This window comes from Muscardinus avellanarius, assembly GCF_963383645.1.
Source record: "Muscardinus avellanarius genome assembly, chromosome: 7".
NCBI lineage: Eukaryota > Metazoa > Chordata > Mammalia > Rodentia > Gliridae > Muscardinus > Muscardinus avellanarius.
Genome location: NC_137793.1, coordinates 4,209,936 through 4,229,908, shown reverse-complemented (window position 1 = coordinate 4,229,908; position 19,973 = coordinate 4,209,936). Strand labels below are relative to the sequence as shown.

General features: G+C 50.0%; 1 protein-coding gene across 1 annotated transcript; it reads right to left on the bottom strand.

Moving 5' to 3' along the window:
• Nucleotides 1-13,996: 13,996 nt before the first annotated feature.
• On the bottom strand, nt 13,997-19,217 carry HINT1 (histidine triad nucleotide binding protein 1; the record flags this gene model as incomplete). Its single annotated transcript, XM_080698401.1, has 3 exons — nt 19,100-19,217; nt 15,447-15,551; nt 13,997-14,161 (listed from the first exon to the last, which is right to left on the bottom strand). The coding sequence occupies exons 1-3, from the start codon at nt 19,208-19,210 to the stop codon at nt 13,997-13,999; spliced, it is 381 nt and encodes a 126-aa protein (XP_080554527.1). The 5' UTR covers nt 19,211-19,217.
• Between the last annotated feature and the right edge of the window lie 756 nt (nt 19,218-19,973).

The following is a 19,973-nucleotide window of genomic DNA, read 5'->3' as shown; positions in this document are numbered from 1 at the left end:
TTTATTTATTTTCTTGCAGTATTGGGCATGGAACCCAGGGGCAATCTACCTCCAAGCGACACCCCCAGCCCTTTTACTTTTTTGGTTGGAAATAGTTTTGCTAGGGTGCTGAGGGTCTTGGCGTGTTGCTGAAGCTGTCCTCAAACCCACGATCCTCCTATCCCAACCTCCCCAGACCTGGGACTGCAAGTGTGGCCACCACACCCAGCCCCTCCCTCCGTGTGTGTCTGTCTGTTGGTCTGTCTGTCTGTCTGTCTGTCTGTCTGTCTGTCTCTCTCTCTCTCTCTCTCACTTTTTTCCCCCTAGATGTATACTAGTAGTTCCTTACTTATTTGCTGAGTAGGTGACCAGGAACAGGATATAACTGAACAGGAGGTTTTTAAAAAGTGCTGAGGCGTTGTGTCTTTAAGGGAGATAGAACATGGGTTAATAAACAAGGTCTGTCAGAGCCAAGACCGTGACCCACAGCGGCTGAGTTAGGCCCTGGTTCTGGGCTCCATGACAGGGTTGCTGGCCCATCCACAAGCCCCACGGGGCGGCAGAAGGCTGGCCCAGCCCCCCCGTGCCCCCCCACTCTGCCGCCAGCTTCCAACAGTGACTCTGTTTTGCAATCAAGAAGGGGTTGCACAACTAGGCGTGGTGGCGCACACTTATAATCCCAGCATTTGGGAGGCTGAGACAGGAGGATCGCAGTTCACGGCCAGCCTCAGCTACTTAGTAAAGCCCTCTACAACTCAGTGAGACTCAGTTTCAGAATAAAGAATAAAAAATAGAGCTGGCAGTATAGCTTGGAGGTAGAATGCCCTTGGGTTCCATCTCTAGTAAAATAAATAAATAAATAAATAAATAAATAAATAAATAAATAGGGCTGGATGTAGCTGGGAGGTAGAATGACCCTGTACCAATCCTTAGTACCACAAATAAATAAATAAATAAAATGTAGCTACTAGAATTTATCTTATTTATTCATATATTGTGGTTCTGGCGATTGAACCCAGAGGCATTCTACCTTTGAGCTATACCACCAGCCCTATTTTTTTTTTATTCTTTATTTCCAAACAGGGTCTCACTAGGTTGCTAAGAGTCTCATTAAGTTGCTGAGGCCAGTCTTGAACCTGAAATCTTTCTGTGTCAGCCTCCTAAGTACTGGGATGACAGGTATGTGTCATCATGCCCAGCTTACAACTTTTATTTATTTTATTTTATTTGCGGGTCTTGAGGATGGAACCCAGGAGCATTTGGCCTCCGAGCCACACCCCCTGCCCTATTTTTTATTTTTTTATTTTGCAACAGGGTCTCACTAAGTTGCAAAGAGCCTCACTAAGTAGCTGAGGCTGTCCTCGAACCGTGATCCTCCGGTCTCAGCCTCCCGAGTGCTGGGATTACAAGCGTGCGCCACCATACCTGGCAGCTTACAACTTTTAAATTACACACATGCCTCATATTTTATTGGACAGCGCTGGTCTCGGCTCTGTAAACTTACGGAGTTAGTATAAAGCCACAGTTGCCTCTGAAAATCTAACTTTGTCTTTTTTTTTAAAGGCAGTGAACAGTTAACAGTTTCATGGGGGAGTCTCGGCACTAGGGATTTAACTGGGCATTCTACCTCCACGCTCCACCCCCAGCCCAATTTTTTCTTCTTTATTTTGAAACAGGATCTCACTTAATTGCAGAGGACCTCACTAAATAGCTGAGGCTGGCCTCGAACTGCGATCCCCCTGTCTCAGCCTCCCGAGTACTGGGATGACAACCGGGCGCCACCGCGCCCAGCACATACTAGAATTTAGACTCCCAGGATGAAAGTAGTATTTAGAAACTGGAATTCGGAGTAAAATTTTAGACTCCCAGGATGATAGGACAGATTCCACATTAACCAAATTGTTTTCTGCAGTGGCCACAGGGAACCACTGTTATCAATGCTGGCGACGATGGAGACCCTTTAGAAACAGAAGTTTCCAAATACCAACCAAGGGGCCCAAGGCGCAGGTCTTTGTTTTTTGTATTTGTTTTGTGTGTTGTTCATTTTTCCCCTAGTACTGGAGCCTGGACCCAGGGACATTCTATCTCTGAGCTGTCCTCCCCCTATTTTATTTTTTATTTTGAAATGACATCTCACTAAGTTGCAGAGGGCCTCACTAAGTCGCCGAGCCTGGCTGTGAACCTGCGATCCTCCAGGCTCAGCCTCCCCAGTGCTGGGATTAAGGAGTGCGCCACCATGCCCGGCTCCAGTTTTAAGATTTCAGTCAAAATATCCCTTTGCAGCCAGGCGTTATACCTCAGAGAACCCAGGTAGAAGGCACCTGGGTTCAATCCCAAGCACCAAAGAGAATCAGAGACACACAGAGACACACAGAGAGAGATGCAGAGACAGACGGACGGACAGAGGGACAGAGAGGAAAAGGAAGAGGAGGCCGTGGCGCTCTGCCCCAGCAAGGGCCGGGCCCAGGGTGGTCCTCCGGGCCAGAAGGCTCACTGGGGGATGTTTATGAGCAACCGCAGCCGGCAGCAGGAGCGTGACCGCCAGCCCGCGGGCTCCTGCCCCGTGACTGCTCTTGGCTATAAACGGCCTGTTTATTAACCCCAGGAAGCTGGCTCCTTCTCCACTCAGCTTTATCTCAGAGGTTGGGCAGTTAGGGAGATCAGAGGTGCCAGCCAAGAATTTCCCAAACTGGGAGGCGGGGCTGCTGGGAAACTCTGATCCTTCCAGCATGGCCACACGGGCATGGAGGGCACGTTCTCGCCCCGCCGGCCCTGCAAACTGGCCCAAGGCGCCTAGACGCTCAGCTGACTCAGCTGGCCATCTTTCCTAATGGCCCCGTCATTAGAGCGCTGTGGCGATGAAATCATATTCTAAGCTGAATCCCCTCCACGCCCGAGGTCCCCAGCCCAGATGGATCTCTCAGGACATGGCCACCCGCCACATCCTCAGCGCCACTTACTGGGTGTGTGACCCTAGGTCGCTCTCCCTCCCAATATCAGCTGCGAAAGGAAGGTTGTGATAGCAAGGAGCAGCCAGGTGTGGTGGAGTACACTGTAATCCCAGTACTTGGGAGGCTGAGCAGGAAGATTGCGGGTTTGAGGCCAGCCTCAACAACTTGGCAAGCCCCTCTTTCAAAATAAAAAGGGCTAGCCGGGCGTGGTGGGCACGCTTGTCATCCCCGCGCTGGGGAGGCGGAGACAGGAGGATCGCGCAGGTTCGAAGCTAGCCGCGCGCGCTGGCTTAGGAGACCCTGTTTCCAAATAAAAATGTAAAAATAGGTCTGGGAGTGTAGCCCGGAGGTAGAAGGGCTTCCAGGAACCCCAGTACCACTAAAAAAATAAATAAATAAAAATAAAATAAAAAGGGCTAAACTGGGTGTGGTGGCGCATGCTTGTAATCCCCGCGCTTGGGAGGCTAAGACAGGAGGATCGCGCAGGTTCGAAGCCAGCCTCAGCTACTTAGTGAGGCTCTCAGCAACTTAGTGAGACCCTGTTTCCAAATAAAATATAAAATGGGTCTGAGAATGTAGCCCGGAGGTAGAAAGCCCTGGGTTCCACCCCCAGTACCACCAAAAATAAATAAATAAATAAATAAATAAATAGGGCTAGAGGTGTAGCCCAGTACCCAAAATAAGTAATAAGCCGGGTGTGGTGGTGCATGCTTGTAATCCCAGTACCTGGGAGGCTGAGATAGGAGAATTGAGGGTTTGGGGCCAGTCTCAGCCACTTAGTGAAACCCTGTTTCAAAAATAAATAATAAAAAATAGAGCTAAGGGTGTAGCTTGGAGGTAGAATGCCCCTGAGTTCAGTCCCCGGTACTAAAAATATAAAAAGAGCCAAGTCTGGTGGCGCAAGTTTGTAATCCCCGCGCTTGGGAGGCTGAGACAGGAGGATCACACAGGTTCGAAGCCAGCCTCAGCTACTGAGTGAGGCTCTCAGCAACTTAGTGAGACCCTGTTTCCAAATAAAATAGGTCTGGGAGTATAGCCCGGAGGTAGAAAAGCCCCGGGTTCCACCCCTAGTACCACCAACAGAAATAAAAAATAAAAGAGAAAGAAAGAATAAGCCAGGTGTGGTGGTACACACTTGTAATCCCAGGATTTGGGAGGCTGAGACCAGAGGATCGCGGTTTGTAGACAGCCTCAGCTACTTAGTGAGGCCCTTTGCAACTCTGTGAGACCCTGTTTCAAATAAAGAATAAAAACTATTCTTTATTTGGGCTGGGGGTGTAGCTCGGAGGCAGAATGCACCTAGGTTCCATCCCCGGTACTACAAATAAATAAATAAATAAATAAATAATAAAAAGAATTTAAAAAATAATGCTGGGGGTATAGCTTGGAGGTAGACTGCCCCTGGGTTCCATCCCCAGTACCGCAAAAAAAGGAAAATTAATAATAATAATAATAATAATAATAATAATACTGACCTGCTTGGGGATGTTGGAAGAACTAAGGTGTGTGTGTGTGTGTGTGTGTGTGTGTGTGTGTGTAACTGGGGATGGAACCCAGGAACATTCTACCCCTTAGCTACACCAGCCCTTTTTGTTTCGGAATGGGGTCCAGTAGATTCCTGGAAGTCTCGCACTGCTTGCACCTTGGGTCCTCCTGTGTCAGTCTCCAAGCCCCAGCAGCACAGGCTCCGCCGCGCACTGCACAGGAGCCGACGCTTCCTAGGAAGTTAGCCAGAGCCGCACCTCCGTGCGCTCAGCACCAGCTAAGCCTATGTTGGGGATCTTGTGAGGAATTCCACAAAAGTCCCCAAGGGGCAGAAGAGGGGGTCATTCCACTCCTGCCTGGCAGAAAGGGTCACGGCCAACATACCTATAACCAAAATAGGTCAACAAGAGAGCATATAACAGACTGATACTGATTGTGGTTATTTGTTTTTATTTTGTGTGTGTGTGTGTGTTTGGTACTGAGTATCGAAACCAGGGGCTTTCTACCTTCAGTCTATATCCCCCTCCCTCCCTCCCTCCCTCCCTTCCTTCCTTCCTTCCTTCCTTTCTTTCCCAGTACCAGGATGGAACCTAGGGGCATTGCACCTCCAAGCTACATCCCCGGCCCTATTTTTTAGGCTCTTTTTTTTGGGGGGGGGCAGGTTTGGGGATGGAACTCAGGGCCATTTGACCTCTGAGCTACACCCCCCTGCCTTATTTTTTAATTCTTTATTTTGAAACAGAGTCTCACTAAGTTGCAGAGGGCCTCACTAAGTAGCTGAGGCTGTCCACAAACCGCGATCCTCTGGTCTCAGCCTCCAGAATGCCAGGATTACAAGCGTGTGCCACCACGCCCGGCTCTCTTTATTTTTGAAGCAGGGTCTCACTGAGTTGTGAAGGGTCTCACTAAGTAGCTGAGGCTGGCCACAAACCTGCGATCATCCTGTGCTGGGATTACAAGCGTGCAGCACCACGTCCAGCCTTGATCATGGTTTTACCCAACACAGGAGCCTTCAGACTGAAGCCCCGACACCGGGGTGAACTGTCCATTTTATGTTTGGGTGTGATGAAGCAGGATCAGCCATGTAAAATAGGACTAAGCAAGCCAGGTGTGCTGGTGCAAACCTGCAATCCCAGTACTCGGGAGGCCGAGGCAGGAGGATCGCAGGTCCTCATTCAGCCTCGGCAAGTAGTGAGACTCCACAAACGACTTTGTAGTGAGACCCCGTTACAAAAATAAAAATAAAATAGGGCTGGGTGTGTAGCTCAGTGGTAGAATCCCCCTGGGTTCAATCCCCAATACTACAGAGAGAGAGAAGGAAGGAAGGAAGAGAGGAAGGGAGGAAGGAAAGAAGGAAGGAAGGGAGGAAGGAAAAGAAAAGAGAAGCCAGCTGTGGTGGTGTGTGCCTGAAATCCTAGTACTTGGGAGGCTGAGACAGTAAGATCGCAGTTTTGAGGACAGCCTCAGCAACTTAGTGAGACCCTGTTTCAAAATAAAGAGTAAAAAATAAGGATAGGGGTGTAGCTCGGAGGTAGAACGCCCCTGGCTTTAAAACCCAGTACTGGGGGGGGGGGGGCAGCTATTCGCGGGCGCAGGAATGGGGAGGAAGCTGACTTCATGGACTGCAGGATTGGAATGAAAACACGAATCCCGCTGTGGAATTTGTGGGAAAGGGAAGACGTGTTCCAAGCCAGGAGTTGGATGAGAAGCCTTGGATATTTACAATCCAGAGAAGAACAGAACAAACACGTCTCCGTCCAAGGCACGTGTTGGGACAGGGTGACCTCTCAGGGCTGCGGGAGCTCGTGGCTGTAATTGAAAGGTGCTGAAAACCCGCTGAGCTCACAGGCTCCTCCTGCCGCGCTGGCTCTGTGGGGTTTTGCTGACTGCAGCGGTTCCCCACCTTGCCTTCCAGAAACTTCTCCCAGGATTCACAGTCACAGCACCCTGCCCAGAATCTTGGAATACACCATCTCTGTCTCCTCCACACTTTCTTCCCCTCATTGAACCTGTGTGAGTGTGTGTGTGTGTGTGTGTGTGTGTGTGTGTGTGTGTGTGTGTGTGTTTTGAAACAGGGTCTCACTAGGTTGATGAGTCTCACTATTTGTTGGGGCTGGCCTCGAACTTGTGATCCTCCTGTGTATGTGACAGCATTTTTGTTTGTCTTCTTTTGTTTTGCAGTCCTGGGGTTGGAATCCAGGGGCATTCGACCTCCGAGCTACACCCCCAGCCCTAGTTTTTATTCTTTATTTTGAAACCGGGTCTCACTGAGTTGCAGAGGGCCTCGCTAAGTAGCTGGGGCTGTCCGCGAACCACAATCCTGTCTCAGCCTCCTGAATGCTGGGATGACAAGCGTGCGCCACCGCGCCCGGCTTGTCTTCTTTTTTTCCTAAGTAATAATATATATTATTACTCTGCTACAGCCTGCTTTTCTCTCGTTCTGCGTTTTGGAGAGCTGACCAGGTTAATTCCTTTAGCAGGCCCTCGGTAACTGCAGTGCAACTCGCAGGGTTGATGGTTTATTACCCGCCGCTCCCTCCCCCAGCCTCCCCTTCTGCGGACACTGACCCGAGCACCCTTCCTCTGCTGTCTTGTGCGCTTGGGACTCGGAGGCCCTTGGACAAAAGCCGTTGGGGTTAAGAGGGCCAGGACCTCCCTGCCGCACCCTGCGTGCAGGCGCGCTCGGCCAGCTCCCATGTCAAAATTTTTTCATTGATCTTAGCATGGTAGCTTGCTTCCCCCTTGTGGGTAAAATTCATATTGTCTATTAATAATCCAGTAGTCAGAGGTATATCTCAGCATTGCTTTTATTATTGAAAAATTAAAAACATCTGGGCATGGTGTTATACACCTGTAATCCCAGTACTTGGGAGGTTAAGACAAGAGGATTGCAGGTTCAAGACCAGCCTTAGCAATTTAGCAAGACTCAGCAACCTAGTAAAATCTTGTTTCAAAACAAAACAAAAAAAAATACGAGCCGGGCGTGGTGGCGCACGCTTGTAATCCCCGCGCTTGGGAGGCAGAGACAGGAGGATCGCGCAGGTTCGAAGCCAGCCGCGTGCGCTGGCTTAGGAGACCCTGTTTCCAAATAAAAATGTAAAAATAGGTCTGGGAGTGTAGCCCGGAGGTAGAAGGGCTTCCAGGAACCCAGTACCACCAAAAAAAGAAAAAAAAAAAAAGCTAGGCATGGTGGCGCACGCTTGTAATGCAAGCATGTGGGAGGCGGAGACTTGGGGATCGCAGTTGGGGGTCAGCCTCAGCTACTTAGTGAAGCCCTTCACAACTCAGTGGGACCCTGTTTCAAAAAACAAAAAGACTAAAAAATAGGATTAGGGGTGTAGCTCAGAGGTGCAATCCCCCTGAGTTACATCCCTAGTACCGCAAAAAATAAAAAATAAATAAAAAGGGCTGAGGGTATAGTTCAGAGGTAGAATGTCCCTAGGTTCAATTCCCAGTAATTAACACACACACACACACACACACACACACACACACACACACACAGCCTCAAATGAGAGTTTGGGTAAATAGATCACCATACATTATCATTGATTGAGCTATTTACATATAATGAGATTGATGTCTCTGATACACTGCTAAGTAAAAACCTAATTATAAACATGTAAAGAGGTACAACTTTACACCACACATTGTGTGCCGGGGGTGGGGGGTGTACTGGGCATTCTGCCTCCGAGCTACACCCCCCAGCCCTATTTCTTTTTTTTCTTTTTTTTTTTTTTGGTGGTACTGGAGTTCCTGGTAGCCCTTCTACCTCTGGGTTACACTCCCAGACCTATTTTATATTTTTATTTAGAAACAGGGTCTCCTAAACCAGCACGGCTGGCTTCGAACCTGTGCGATCCTCCTGTCTCCACCTCCCAAGTGTGGGGATTACAAGCCTGTGCCACCTCGCCGGGCCCCAGCCCTATTTTTTTATTCTTTATTTAGAAACAGGGTCAGCTGGGCGTGGTTCCGCACACTTTTAATCCCAGAGCTTGGGGGGCTGAGATAGGAGGATCGCACAGGTTTGAAGCCAGCCCCAGCTACTTAGTGAGGCTCTCAGCAACTCAGTGAGACCCTGTTTCCAAATAAAGTATAAAATAGGTCTGGGAGTATAGCCCAGAAGTTAAAAAAAAAAAAAGCCCCTGGGTTCCACCACCAGTACCATAAAAGAAAGAAAGAAAGAAAGAAAGAAAGAAAGAAAGAAAGAAAGAAAGAAAGAAAGAAAGAAAAGGAAGGAAGACAGGGTCTCACTGAGTTGCAAAGAGCCTGAGCCTCACTAAGGAGCTAAAGCTGTCTGCTGTCCGCTAACCATGATCCTCCTGTCTCAGCCTCCCAAGTACTTGGGGTACAAGCGTGCCCCACTATGCCCAGCTAGTTAAGCCCTATTTCACTAGCATAAAATTCACCAGCATAAAATGTATTCACTAGCCAGGTGTGGTGGCGCACGCTTGTAATCCCTGCGCTTGGGAGGCAGAGACAGGAGGATTGCACAGGTTTGGAGCCAGCCTCAGCTACTTAGTGAGGCTCTCAGCAACTTAGTGAGACCCTGTATACAAATAAAGTATAAAATAGGTCTGGGAGTATAGCTTGGAGGTAGAAAACCTCTGGGTTCCACCCCCAGTACCACCCACAAAAAAAAAAAATTATTCATTAGAATAGTGAAAGAGGTAGAATGTAGCTTGGAGGTAAACCGCCCCTGGGTTCCATTCTCAGTACCAAAAAAACACAAAAACCCAGGATTGTGTTAAGTTGCTGTTGCGGGCTGGCCTCGAACCTGCCATCCTACTCTTACCCTCTCAAGTACTGGGATTACAGGTGTGGGCCACCACACCTGGCTAAACATTTAAGATTTGTTTTTATGTGTCCTTGTCTTTGAATTTATCCTATTAAAGGTGCTGTGTTCAAGCCGGGCGCTGTGGCGCACCTTTGTAATCCCAGCACTCGGGAGGCTGAGACCGGAGGATCGCGGTTCGCGGACAGCCTCGGCTACTTTGCGAGGCCCTCTGCAACTCAGTGAGACCCTGTTTCAAAATAAAGAATAAAAAAATAGGGCTGGAGTATAGCTCTGAGGCAGAATGCCCTGGGTTCCATCCCAGTACTGCAAAAAGTGCTATGTTCAAAAGTAACTTGAATTTATTTTTTGTGTTTGTTTTCAATATTTCAATATTTATACACAAGTTTACCTCCTTCGGTCCTTGTGTGTGTGTGTGTGTGTCTTAGTTACTGGGGGTTGAACCCAGGGGTGTTCTACCTCTGAGCTACACCCTTAGCACTATTTTATTTTTTATTTTGAATCAAGGTCTTGCTAAGTTTCCCCATGCTGGCCTCTAACCTGTGATCCTCCTATCTCAGTCTCCCCAGGCCTGGGTTACAGGCATGCACCATCATAGTTTGGTTCCTTTTGTACTAGATTTTAAGATTTGCCTTTTGATAATATACTTTTTTCTTTCTTTCTTTCTTTCTTCCTTTCTTCCTTTCTTTCTCTCTTTCTTTTTTGTGGTACTAGGATGGGGCCCAGGGGCATTCTCCCTCTGAGCTTCACCCCCTGCCCTATTTTTTATTCTTTATTTGGAAACAGGGTCTCACTGAGTTGCACAGGGCTTAAGTAGCTGAGGCTGGCTTCGAACCTGCGCGATCCTCCTGTCTCAGCCTCCCAAGCGGGGGGATGACAAGCGTGCGCCACCACGCCCGGCTCCTTCTTCTTTGGAGCATAGGATAAGCTGTAGCATCTAACAAAGCATAAGAAAGAAAGAAGGTCTTGAGCCGGGCATGGTGGCGCACGCTTGTCATCCCCGCGCTTGGGAGGCTGAGACAGGAGGATCGCACAGGTTCAAAGCCAGCCTCAGCTACTTAGTGAGGCTCTCAGCAACTTAGTGAGACCCTGTTTCCAATTAAATATAAAATAGGTCTGGGAGTATAGCCCAGAGGTAGAAGGCCCCTGGGTTTCATCCCCAATGACACCAAAAAAAAAAAAAAAAAAGTTATTTTATTTTATTTTGGTAATGGTAATTGGACCCAGGAGTATAGTATTCTACCTTCTACCTCTAGCCATACTCTCAGCCTGTGTGTGTGTGTGTGTGTGTGTGTGTGTGTGTGTGTGTGTGTGTTACTAGGGATTGAGCCCAGGAGTATTCTATTCCAGAGGTACATCCCCAGCCCTATTTTATTTTTATTTGAAAACAAGGAAGCCGGGCATGGTGGCGCACACTTGTAATCCCAGCATTTGGGAGGCTGAGACTGGAGGATCGCGGTTTGCGGACAGCCTCAGCTACTTAGTGAGGCCCTCCACAATTTAGTGAGACCCTGTTTCAAAATAATAAAAAATAGGGCAGGGGGTGTAGCTCGGAGGTCGAATGCCCCTGGATTCCATCCTCAGACCCACAAAAAGAAAAAAGAAAACAAGGCCTCGCTAGGTCGATGAGTCTCACTACTTGCGGAAGCTGTTCTTGAACCTATAATCCTCCTGTCTCAGCCTCCCCCACTGGGATTATAATACAAGCGCGCACCACCACACCTGGCTGACCCCTAGCCTTTTTTAAATTTTATTATTTTTTTATTTTAAAGCAGGGTCTTTCTCGCTAAGTTTCTGAGAGTCTTACTACATTGCAGATGCTGTCCTTGAAATTATAATCCTCCTGTTTTATTTATTTATTTATTTTTTTTGGTGGTACTGGGGGTGGAAACCAGAGGCTTTCTACCTCCGGGCTATACTCCCAGACCTTTTTTATATTTTATTTGGAAACAGGGTCTCACTAAGCTGCTGAGAGCCTCCCTAAGTAGCTGAGGCTGGCTTCGAACCTGTGCAATCCTCCTGTCTCAGCCTCCCAAGTGCGGGGATTACAAGCGCACGCCACCACGCCTGGCTAATCCTCCTGTTTTAGCCTCCCAAATTGTGAGATTACCAGTGTGTCCCGCCATGTCTGGCTTCCAACAGTTAATTTCTTGAAACAGTATTTAACAGATGGCTCACAAGTTCACTGGGAAAATAAGCAGGAGCTGATAGAAGGTTCTCAGACAACAGCACAATCGAAACAGATCCGCCAGCCAGCCTGGAACACAGGAGCCGCGGCTGCGCTGGTCTCCCTGCCACCCAACACTGGATCCAAGCTTGGCAACACGGTCGCTGCGCCTGCCAAGTCCACGCTGCCGCCACTGACACCAGGGACAATCTCCGCTCTGTCATTAGTTTCAAATTCAAAACCCCAGACAAGTGCATCTGATCGGCGAAGGTGAAGGGTGGCTTCCCAGCTGGCAGAGGAGCGAGAATCCAGGTGGCCCGCATCTCCACTTCTATTTGGGGAGAAAAGGAAACTCTCAAATTGAAGGGGGGTCAAGATCTGGACACCGATAATCCCGAGTGTCCATTAGATACACGATGCTCTGTGCGAACGGTATAGGGTTTACTAGGCATATGTAAACTGGGTAACTTTTTTTTTTTCAGTACTGGGGATGGAACCCAGGGGCAGTCTACCTCTGAGCTCCACCCCCAGCCCTATTTTTGATTCTTTACTTTGAAACAGGGTCTCACTGAGTTGCAAAGGGCCTAAGTAGCTGAGGCTGGCCATGAATCACAATCCTCCTGTCTCAGCTTCCTGAATGTTGGGATTAAAAGCCTGCGCCACCACGCCCAGGCTTAAATTTGGTAATTTTGTGTGTGGTACTGGGATTGAACTCAGAGGCAGAACGCCTCTGTGCTATACCCCAGCCCTATTTTAATTTTGAAACAAGGTCTCAGATTGAGACCTTACCACTGGCTGAGGCTCTACTTGAAACTGTGATTAATTACAGGTGTGGGTCACCACACCCAGCACTTTTTTTTTTTGGTGGTACTGGGGATGGAACCCAGGGGCTTTCTACCTCTAGGCTACACTCCCAGACCTATTTCTATATTTTATTAGAAACAGGGTCTCACTAACTTGCCAAGAGACTCAGTAGCTGAGGCTGGCTTCGAACCTATGCGATCCTCCTGTCTCAGCCTCCCATGCGCTGGGATTATAAGCGTGCGCCACCACATCCGGCTTCCAGCAACTTTATTTTTATTTATTTATTTATTTATTTATTTATTTATTTATTTATTTATTTTTGCGGGTCTGGGGATGGAACCCAGGGGCATTCGACCTCCAAGCTATTTTTTATTCTTTATTTTGAAACCAGGTCTCACTGAGTTGCAGAGGGCCTAAGTAGCTGAGGTTGTCTGCGAACTGCGATCCTCTAGTCTCAGCCTCCCAAACACTGGGATTACAAGCGTGCGCCACCACGCCCGGCTCTTCCAGTAACTTTTTTTAGCAATACATTATTTAATAATTGATGTTGCTAAGGATGAAATCCAGGGGTGCCTTACTGCTTAGCTACATACCAGGCCCTTTTAAATGTGTATTACTTGTAGTAGTATTAAACCAGGTACACCTCTAGCCCCATTTTATTTTGAAACAAAATCTCAATCCCTCAATTGTGGCGGGTCTCAGCATGTTACTGAAGCTGGCCACAAACCTGTGATCCTCGTTTCCGCCTCCCTAGTACTGGGATTACAAATGTGCGCCACCACATCCAGCCCTGGATTTTTTTTTTTTTTTTTTTTTGCAGTACTGGGGATGGAACCCAGGGGCATTCTACCTCTGGGCTACACCCCCAGCCCTATATTTTATTCTTTATTTGGAAACAGGGTCTCACTGATTTGCAAAGGGCCTCACTAAGTAACAGGCTGGCTGCGAACCCAGATCCTCCTGTCGCAATCTCCCGAATGCTGAGATTACAAGCGTGCGCCACCACGCCCGGCTCTTTTTTTATTTATCTTTTTTGGTGGTACTGGGGTTCCTGGAAACCCTTCTACCTCCGGGCTACACTCCCAGACCTATTTTATACTTTTTTTAAAAAAATTGGAAACAGGGTCTCTTAAGCCAGCGCAGCTAGCTTCGAACCTGCACGATCCTCCTGTCTCCACCTCCTAAGTGCAGGGATGACAAGCGTGCCCACCACATCCAACATCTTTTTAAATTTTGAAGCAGGGTTTCACTAAGTTAGTGTGTGTTGCCCTTGAACCCACGATTATGAGACCGTTTCAAAATAAAGAATAAAAAAAAAAAATAGGGCAGGGGTGTAGCTCATAGGTCAAATGCCCCTGGGTTCCATCCCCAGACTAATAATAATAATAATAATAATAATAATAATAATAATAAATCATTAAGCTGGGCACAGTGGCGCACACTTGTTATCCCAGCATTCGGGAGGCTGAGACAGGAGGATCTCCGTTCGAGAACAGCCTTAGCTACTTAGTGAGGCCCTCTACAATTCAGTGAGACCCTGTTTCAAAATAAAGAATAAAAAATAGGGCTGGGGGTGTGTAGCTCAGGGGTAGAATGTCCCTGGGTTCCATCCCCAGTATTGCAAAAATAATAATAATAATAAAATAATTTCCAAGACTGCAAACCATGCAATGAAGCTTTTTATTGAGTATAATCTTTTGAAATTATTTCTTCAATACCTCCACACACAGGCAAAAATAAACAAGCGTGCTGTTTAACATACTGCAGATTGCAACTTGACTTGCTGCCCGGGGAGGAACCGTCAGCCCAAGCTGCTTAACCCGGAGGCCAGTGCATCTGGCGGCCGCCCAGCACGTGCAGGTGGACGTGGTAGACAGACTGGCCGCCGTCCGCGCCCTCGTTCACCACCATTCGGTAGCCCCTCTCCAGGCCCAGGTCCGCGGCGCATTTCTTGCCAACGATCATCAAATGGCCGAGAAGCTGGAAAACAAGAAACAGCTTCTTAAGCACCGCAACACACTCTCCGGCCACTGCTGGGCGCGGCGGCGCACACCGGTAATCCCAGAGACGCGGAGGCTGAAGCAGGAGGACCAAATGTTCCCAGCCCACGCCAGGCGTCGTGGGCACGCTTGTCATCTCAGCATTCGGGAGGCTGAGACAGGAGGATCGCGGTTTGTGGACAGATTCAGCTACGTAGGGAGGCCGTTCGCAGCTCAGTGAGACCCTGTTTCAAAATAAAGAATAAAAAAATAGGGCTAGGGGTGTAGTTCAGAGGTAGAATGCCCCTGGGTTCCATCCCTAGTACTGGGGGAAAAAAAAAAAAAACAAAAAACATCAACTTTGCCTTAAAGAAATGAATCTGAAAGCCAGCCATTGTGGCACACGCTTGTAATCCCAGTTTCTTTGGAATCACCAGGAAGTGGGAGGGGAGAGTGAGACGGGAGGATCACAGGTTCAGAGCCAGCCTCAGCTACTTAGGCCCCTGCAATTCAGCCTCCCAAATGCTGGGATTACAAGTGTGTGTCACCATGCCCGGCTATATCAAACATTCTTTTGGCTTATATTTACTTAATTTTGTGGTCCTGGGGACTGAACCCAAGGGTGTTCTACCTCTGAGCTAAATCCAGAGCCCTCTTTTTTTTTTTTTCCTTTTTCTTTATGCAGTACTGAGGATGGATCCCAGGGGCATTCGACCTCTGAGCTACACCCCTGTCCTGTTTTTTATTCTTTATTTTGAAACAGGGTCTGACTAAGTTGCGGAGGGCCTCACGAAGTAGCTGAGGCTGTTCATGAACCACGATCCTGTGGTCTCAGCCTCCCGAATGCTGGGATTACAAGCGTACGCCACCACGCCCGGCTTTCCAGAGCCCTTTGTATTTATTTATTTATTTATTTATTTATTTATTTATTTATTTATTTTTGGTGATACTCGGAGTGGAACCCAGGGGCTTTCTACCTCCGGGCTACACTCCCAGACCTATTTTATAGTTTATTTGGAAACAGGGTCTCACTCAGTAGCTGAGGCCGTGCGATCCTCCTGTCTCAGCCTCTCAAGCACAGGGATTACAAGCATGTGCCACAAACGCCCGGCTTATTTTTTTTTGTTTAGAAACAGCCTCTCCTCGCTACTTGCTGAGGCTGGCCATGAACCTGCGCTCGTCCTGTCTCAGCCTCCCAGGTACGGTGATCCCGAGCGAGCGCCACCCCACCGGCCGCCCCCCAGTTGAAAAACCAGTCAGGTGAGCAGCCATGGACACTTCCTTACGCTTTCATCGTCGTCTTCTGCTGCAGAAATCTGGGCGATGTGCTTCTTTGGAATCACCAGGAAGTGTGTTGGCGCTTGAGGAGAAATGTCATGGAAGGCAAGACACTGGTGAGAGAAAATGGAGATCCAAGTGTTGGTATGTCATCTGGTAGGCCACGACTTTTTTTCTTGATTGCAGCACTGGGGATGGAACCCTCCGAGCTACAGCCCCAGCCCTATTTTATTTCTGTTGTTGTTGTTGTTGTTGTTTTTTGCAGTCCTGGGGATGGAACCCAGTAGATTCTACCTCCGAGCCAAAGCCCCAGCCCTATTTTTCATTCATTATTTTGACACAAGGTCTCACTGAGTTGCAAAAGGCCTAAGCAGTAGCTGAGGCTGTCTGCGGGCCGCGATCCTCCGGTCTCAGTCTCCCAAATGCTGGGATGACAAGCGTGCGCCCCCACTCCTGGCTTAATTTTTAAGTTTGAGACGGTCTCCCTAAGTTGCTGAAGCTGGCCTTGATCCCGAGATCGTGATGTCTCAGCCTTTCAAGTGCTGGGATTACAGGTGTATGGCACCAGCCCAGTTGAGGCAGTGACATGTCAACCGTGATCCAGTGGAGGAGAAATCAGCCTGTCTACCCCCCGCTTGATCGCACTTTTTATTTCTTTTGAGTCAGGGTAGTGCTAAATCACAGAGGGTCTTGCTGAGTTGCTGAGGCTGGCCACGAACCCGCAGATCTCCACTCGGCTATATGTGTAATTGATTTTCTTTTGCGGTCCTGGGGATGGAACTCAGACAATCTACCTCCGAGCTACAACCCCAGCCCTATTCCTCCTCCTCCTCCTCCTCCTCCTCCTCCTCCTCCTCCTCCTCCTCTGAGGTTCCTGGAAACCCTTCTACCTCCAGGCTACACTCCCAGGCCTATTTTATATTTTTATTTGGAAACAGGGTCTCTTAAACCAGCGCGGCTGGCTTTGAACCTGGGTGATCCTTCCGTCTCTGCCTTCCAAGCGCGGGGATTACAAGCGTGCGCCACCACGCCCAGCTTGATTCTTTATTTTGAAACAGGGTCTCACTGAGTTGCAGAGGGCCTCACTAAGTAGCTGAAGCTGGCCTTGAACCACGATCCTCCTGTCTCAGCCTCCCAAATGCTGAGATTACAAGCATGAACCACCACGCCCTGCTATATGTATAATTTCTGAAGGCAACCTTCTCCAATCCCTTTCTCCCTCCCAGCCACCCCAGATCAAAGCCCCAATTGTGGTATTTCCTCATTTTTAAAAAATAGGTATTAAGCAGCCCAGCGTGGTGGTGCACACTTGCAATCCCAGGACTTGGGAGACTGACACAGGAGGATCAAAGGTTCTTCGCCAGCCTCAGCCACTTTTCCAGGCTCTCAGGAACCTAGTGAGACCCTGTTTCTGGCAGTGTAGCTCAGAGGTATAATGCCCCTGGGTTCAATCCTCAGGACAAGAAAAAAAAAAGTAATAATCAGGTGTGTGTGTGTGTGTGTGTGTGTGTGTGTGTGTGTGCGCGCATGTGTGGTACTGAAGATAGAACCCAGGGCATTCTAACTCTGAGTCACACTCCTCAGCCCTATTTTATTTTCTATTTCTTTCTTCTTTTTTTTTTTTTAAATGTGTGTGGTATTGAGGATTGAATGTAGGGGTGTTCTACCTCCAAGGAATACCCCCCTTTTTTAAAATTTTGCAACAGAGTCCCACTAGGTTGATGAGAATCTCACTGCTGGCTGAAGCTGTCTTCACACCTGTGGTCCTCCTGTCTCAGGTCAGCTTTGTAATCATGTATTTGTCCAATATTTGATTAATACTTATTCTCACTTTACTCAACTATTTAAGAAACACACCTACATCCTTTTGCAGAAATGAACAGTACATGCGACGTTTAGACTAATAACTCGCCACACCAGAAGTGACAGCCAGAGCCAGGGGTTGGGGCCGCGCTTGTCATCCCAGCATGCGGGAGGCTGAGCCGGGAGGATCCGGGCTTGCTGACGGCCTCAGCTACTTAGTGAGGCCCCTTGCAACTCAGTGATTCCGTGTTTCCAAATAAAGACTAAACAAATGGGGGTAGGGGGGGGAGCTGGACATAGAATGCTTCTGGATTCCATCCCCAGTACAGAAAAAAAAACAAAAGTAACAGTAAGAAGTATGCAGCTTGAAGCCGGGCGTGGTGGGCACGCTTGTAATCCGCACGCTTGTCATCCCTGCGCTTGGGAGGCGGAGACAGGAGGATCGCGCAGGTTCGAAGCCAGCCGCGCGCACTGGCTTAGGAGACCCTGTTTCCAAAAATGAAAATGTAAAAATAGGTCTGGGAGTGTAGCCCCGAGGTAGAAGGGCTTCCGGGAACCCCAGTACCTCCAAAAAAAAAAGGAAGTATGCAGCTTGTCTCAGCAGTCCTGTTGCTTGGCATTCCCACAAAATATCATTTAGAATGCTTCAGCTGTTACGCTCAAGTTCAAAACCATTATTTCAACAATTCCTCCAGCAACCTCCTGAGACCCTGTTTCAAAATGAAAACTACAAAACAGCACTGGGGCTGTAACTCAGAGGTAGAAGGCCCCTGGGTTCAATTCTCAGGCCCAAACACACACACAAAAAGCAAATACAAACTTGCTACTTAGGCCCTTTGCGTCTCAGTGAGACCCTGTTTCAAAATAAAGACTAAAATATAGCGCTGGGGGTGTAGCTCAGAGGTCGAGTGCCCCTGGGTTCCATCCCCGTTACCGAAAAAATAATAATAATTGTTTTCGAACAAATGCAAAAGAAATCATTTAACAGTTGGTGCAAAATCTGCAGGAGGTGTAATCAAAGGAAGGCAAAGCGCAGACGCGGGGCCACCGCCTGGGTCTCGGGGGCGCGGGGCCAGCCCCACGCGGCGAGCACCGGGCGGGGAGCACCGAGAGGGAGCCCCCGGAGGGGAGCACTGAGAGAGGAGCACCGGGTGGGAGCCCCCGGAGGAGAGCACTGGGAGGGGAGCCCCCGGAGGGGAGCACTGGGAGGGGAGCACTAAGAGGGGAGCCACGGGGGGGGGGAAGCACTGGGAGGGGAGCCCCCGGGGGGAGCACTGGGAGGGGAGCCCCCAGAGGGGAGCACTAGGAGGGAGACCCCGGAGGGGAGCACTGGGAGGGGAGCCCCCGGAGGGGAGCACTGGGAGGGGAGCCCCCAGAGGGGAGCACTAGGAGGGAGACCCCGGAGGGGAGCACTGGGAGGGGAGCCCCCGGAGGGGAGCACTAGGAGGGAGACCCCGGAGGGGAGCACTGGGAGGGGAGCCCCCGGAGGGGAGCACTGGGAGGGGAGCCCCCAGAGGGGAGCACTAGGAGGGAGACCCCGGAGGGGAGCACTAGGAGGGAGACCCCGGAGGGGAGCACTGGGAGGGAGACCCCGGAGGGGAGCACTGGGAGGGGAGCACTGAGAGGGGAGCCCCCCGGAGGGGAGCCCCGCGCTGGCCGCACCCGGCGGCAGTCCCGGCCGGCGCGCGGGAGATCGCGGAGATGCGGCCGGGCTTCGGGTGTCGGCCGAGCCGCCAGATTGCGAGCCGCCGACCCAGGCGCGCGCCGGCCCGATCGGCAGGGCGATAATGAAACCCGAGCGCCCGGCCACGCGCCGGCCGCCACCCCGCGGAGCCCGCCGCGGCCCGCCGCCGCCTACCCGGTCGTCCTCGAAGATGATTTTGGCTGGGATTTCCTTGCGGATGATCTTGCCGAAGATCGTGTCGCCGCCGGGGCGGGCGACCTGAGCCTTGGCGATCTCGTCTGCCATCGCGGCCTCGCTCCTCCCGCGCGGCCCGGGAAGTGCGGAGCGCGGAGCCGCCGGCAGAGGGCGCACGAGGCCGCCCGCGGGCTTCTGCGCGTGCGCGCGGCGGTGGGCGGGGCCTGTGCTGGGCGGGGCCGGAGGGCGGGGCCGGAGGGCGGGGCGGCTCGTCGCCAGGGTCGGTCTCCAGGGCTGCTGGGGAGTGGGATTATTGGGATTCTTTGCTTCTGGATGTTGATTGGAAAAAGGAAAGACTGTAAAGGGGTGCTGGCCATGCTTGCTGGCTAGCACGCCAGCGCCATTCTCCTCTGCTTAATTAAAGTTTTGGCTAAAACAGCGGCGGCTGGACTGCAGCCAGGTGGCTGTCTCTGTCTCGTCTGTCTGTCTGTCTGTCTGTCTGTCTCTCTCTCTCTCTCTCTCTCTCTCTCTCTCTCTCTCTCTCTCGCTCTTAGCCTTCACGGCACAGTGAAATTCCTGAGGAGCTTTTTAAAAAATCTCTGTGGATCTGGCGGCACCCCAGGTCAATTAAATCGGCTCTCTTTAGAGGACACACGGGCGTCAGTGGTTTGTCTACAGAGACTCTTCCCTGCTCTAGTCGCTGACAGCCTCACTGCGTTGTGGAGAGCCTCACTAAGTAGCTGAGGCTGGCCTGGAACCTGCAATCCTCGTCTCAGTCTCCCAAATACAGGATTACAAGTGTGTGCCACCACACCCGGCTTCAGGCCTTCTTTTAAAAGAAACTGGGTAAACCGAGCGTGGTGGCGCACACTTG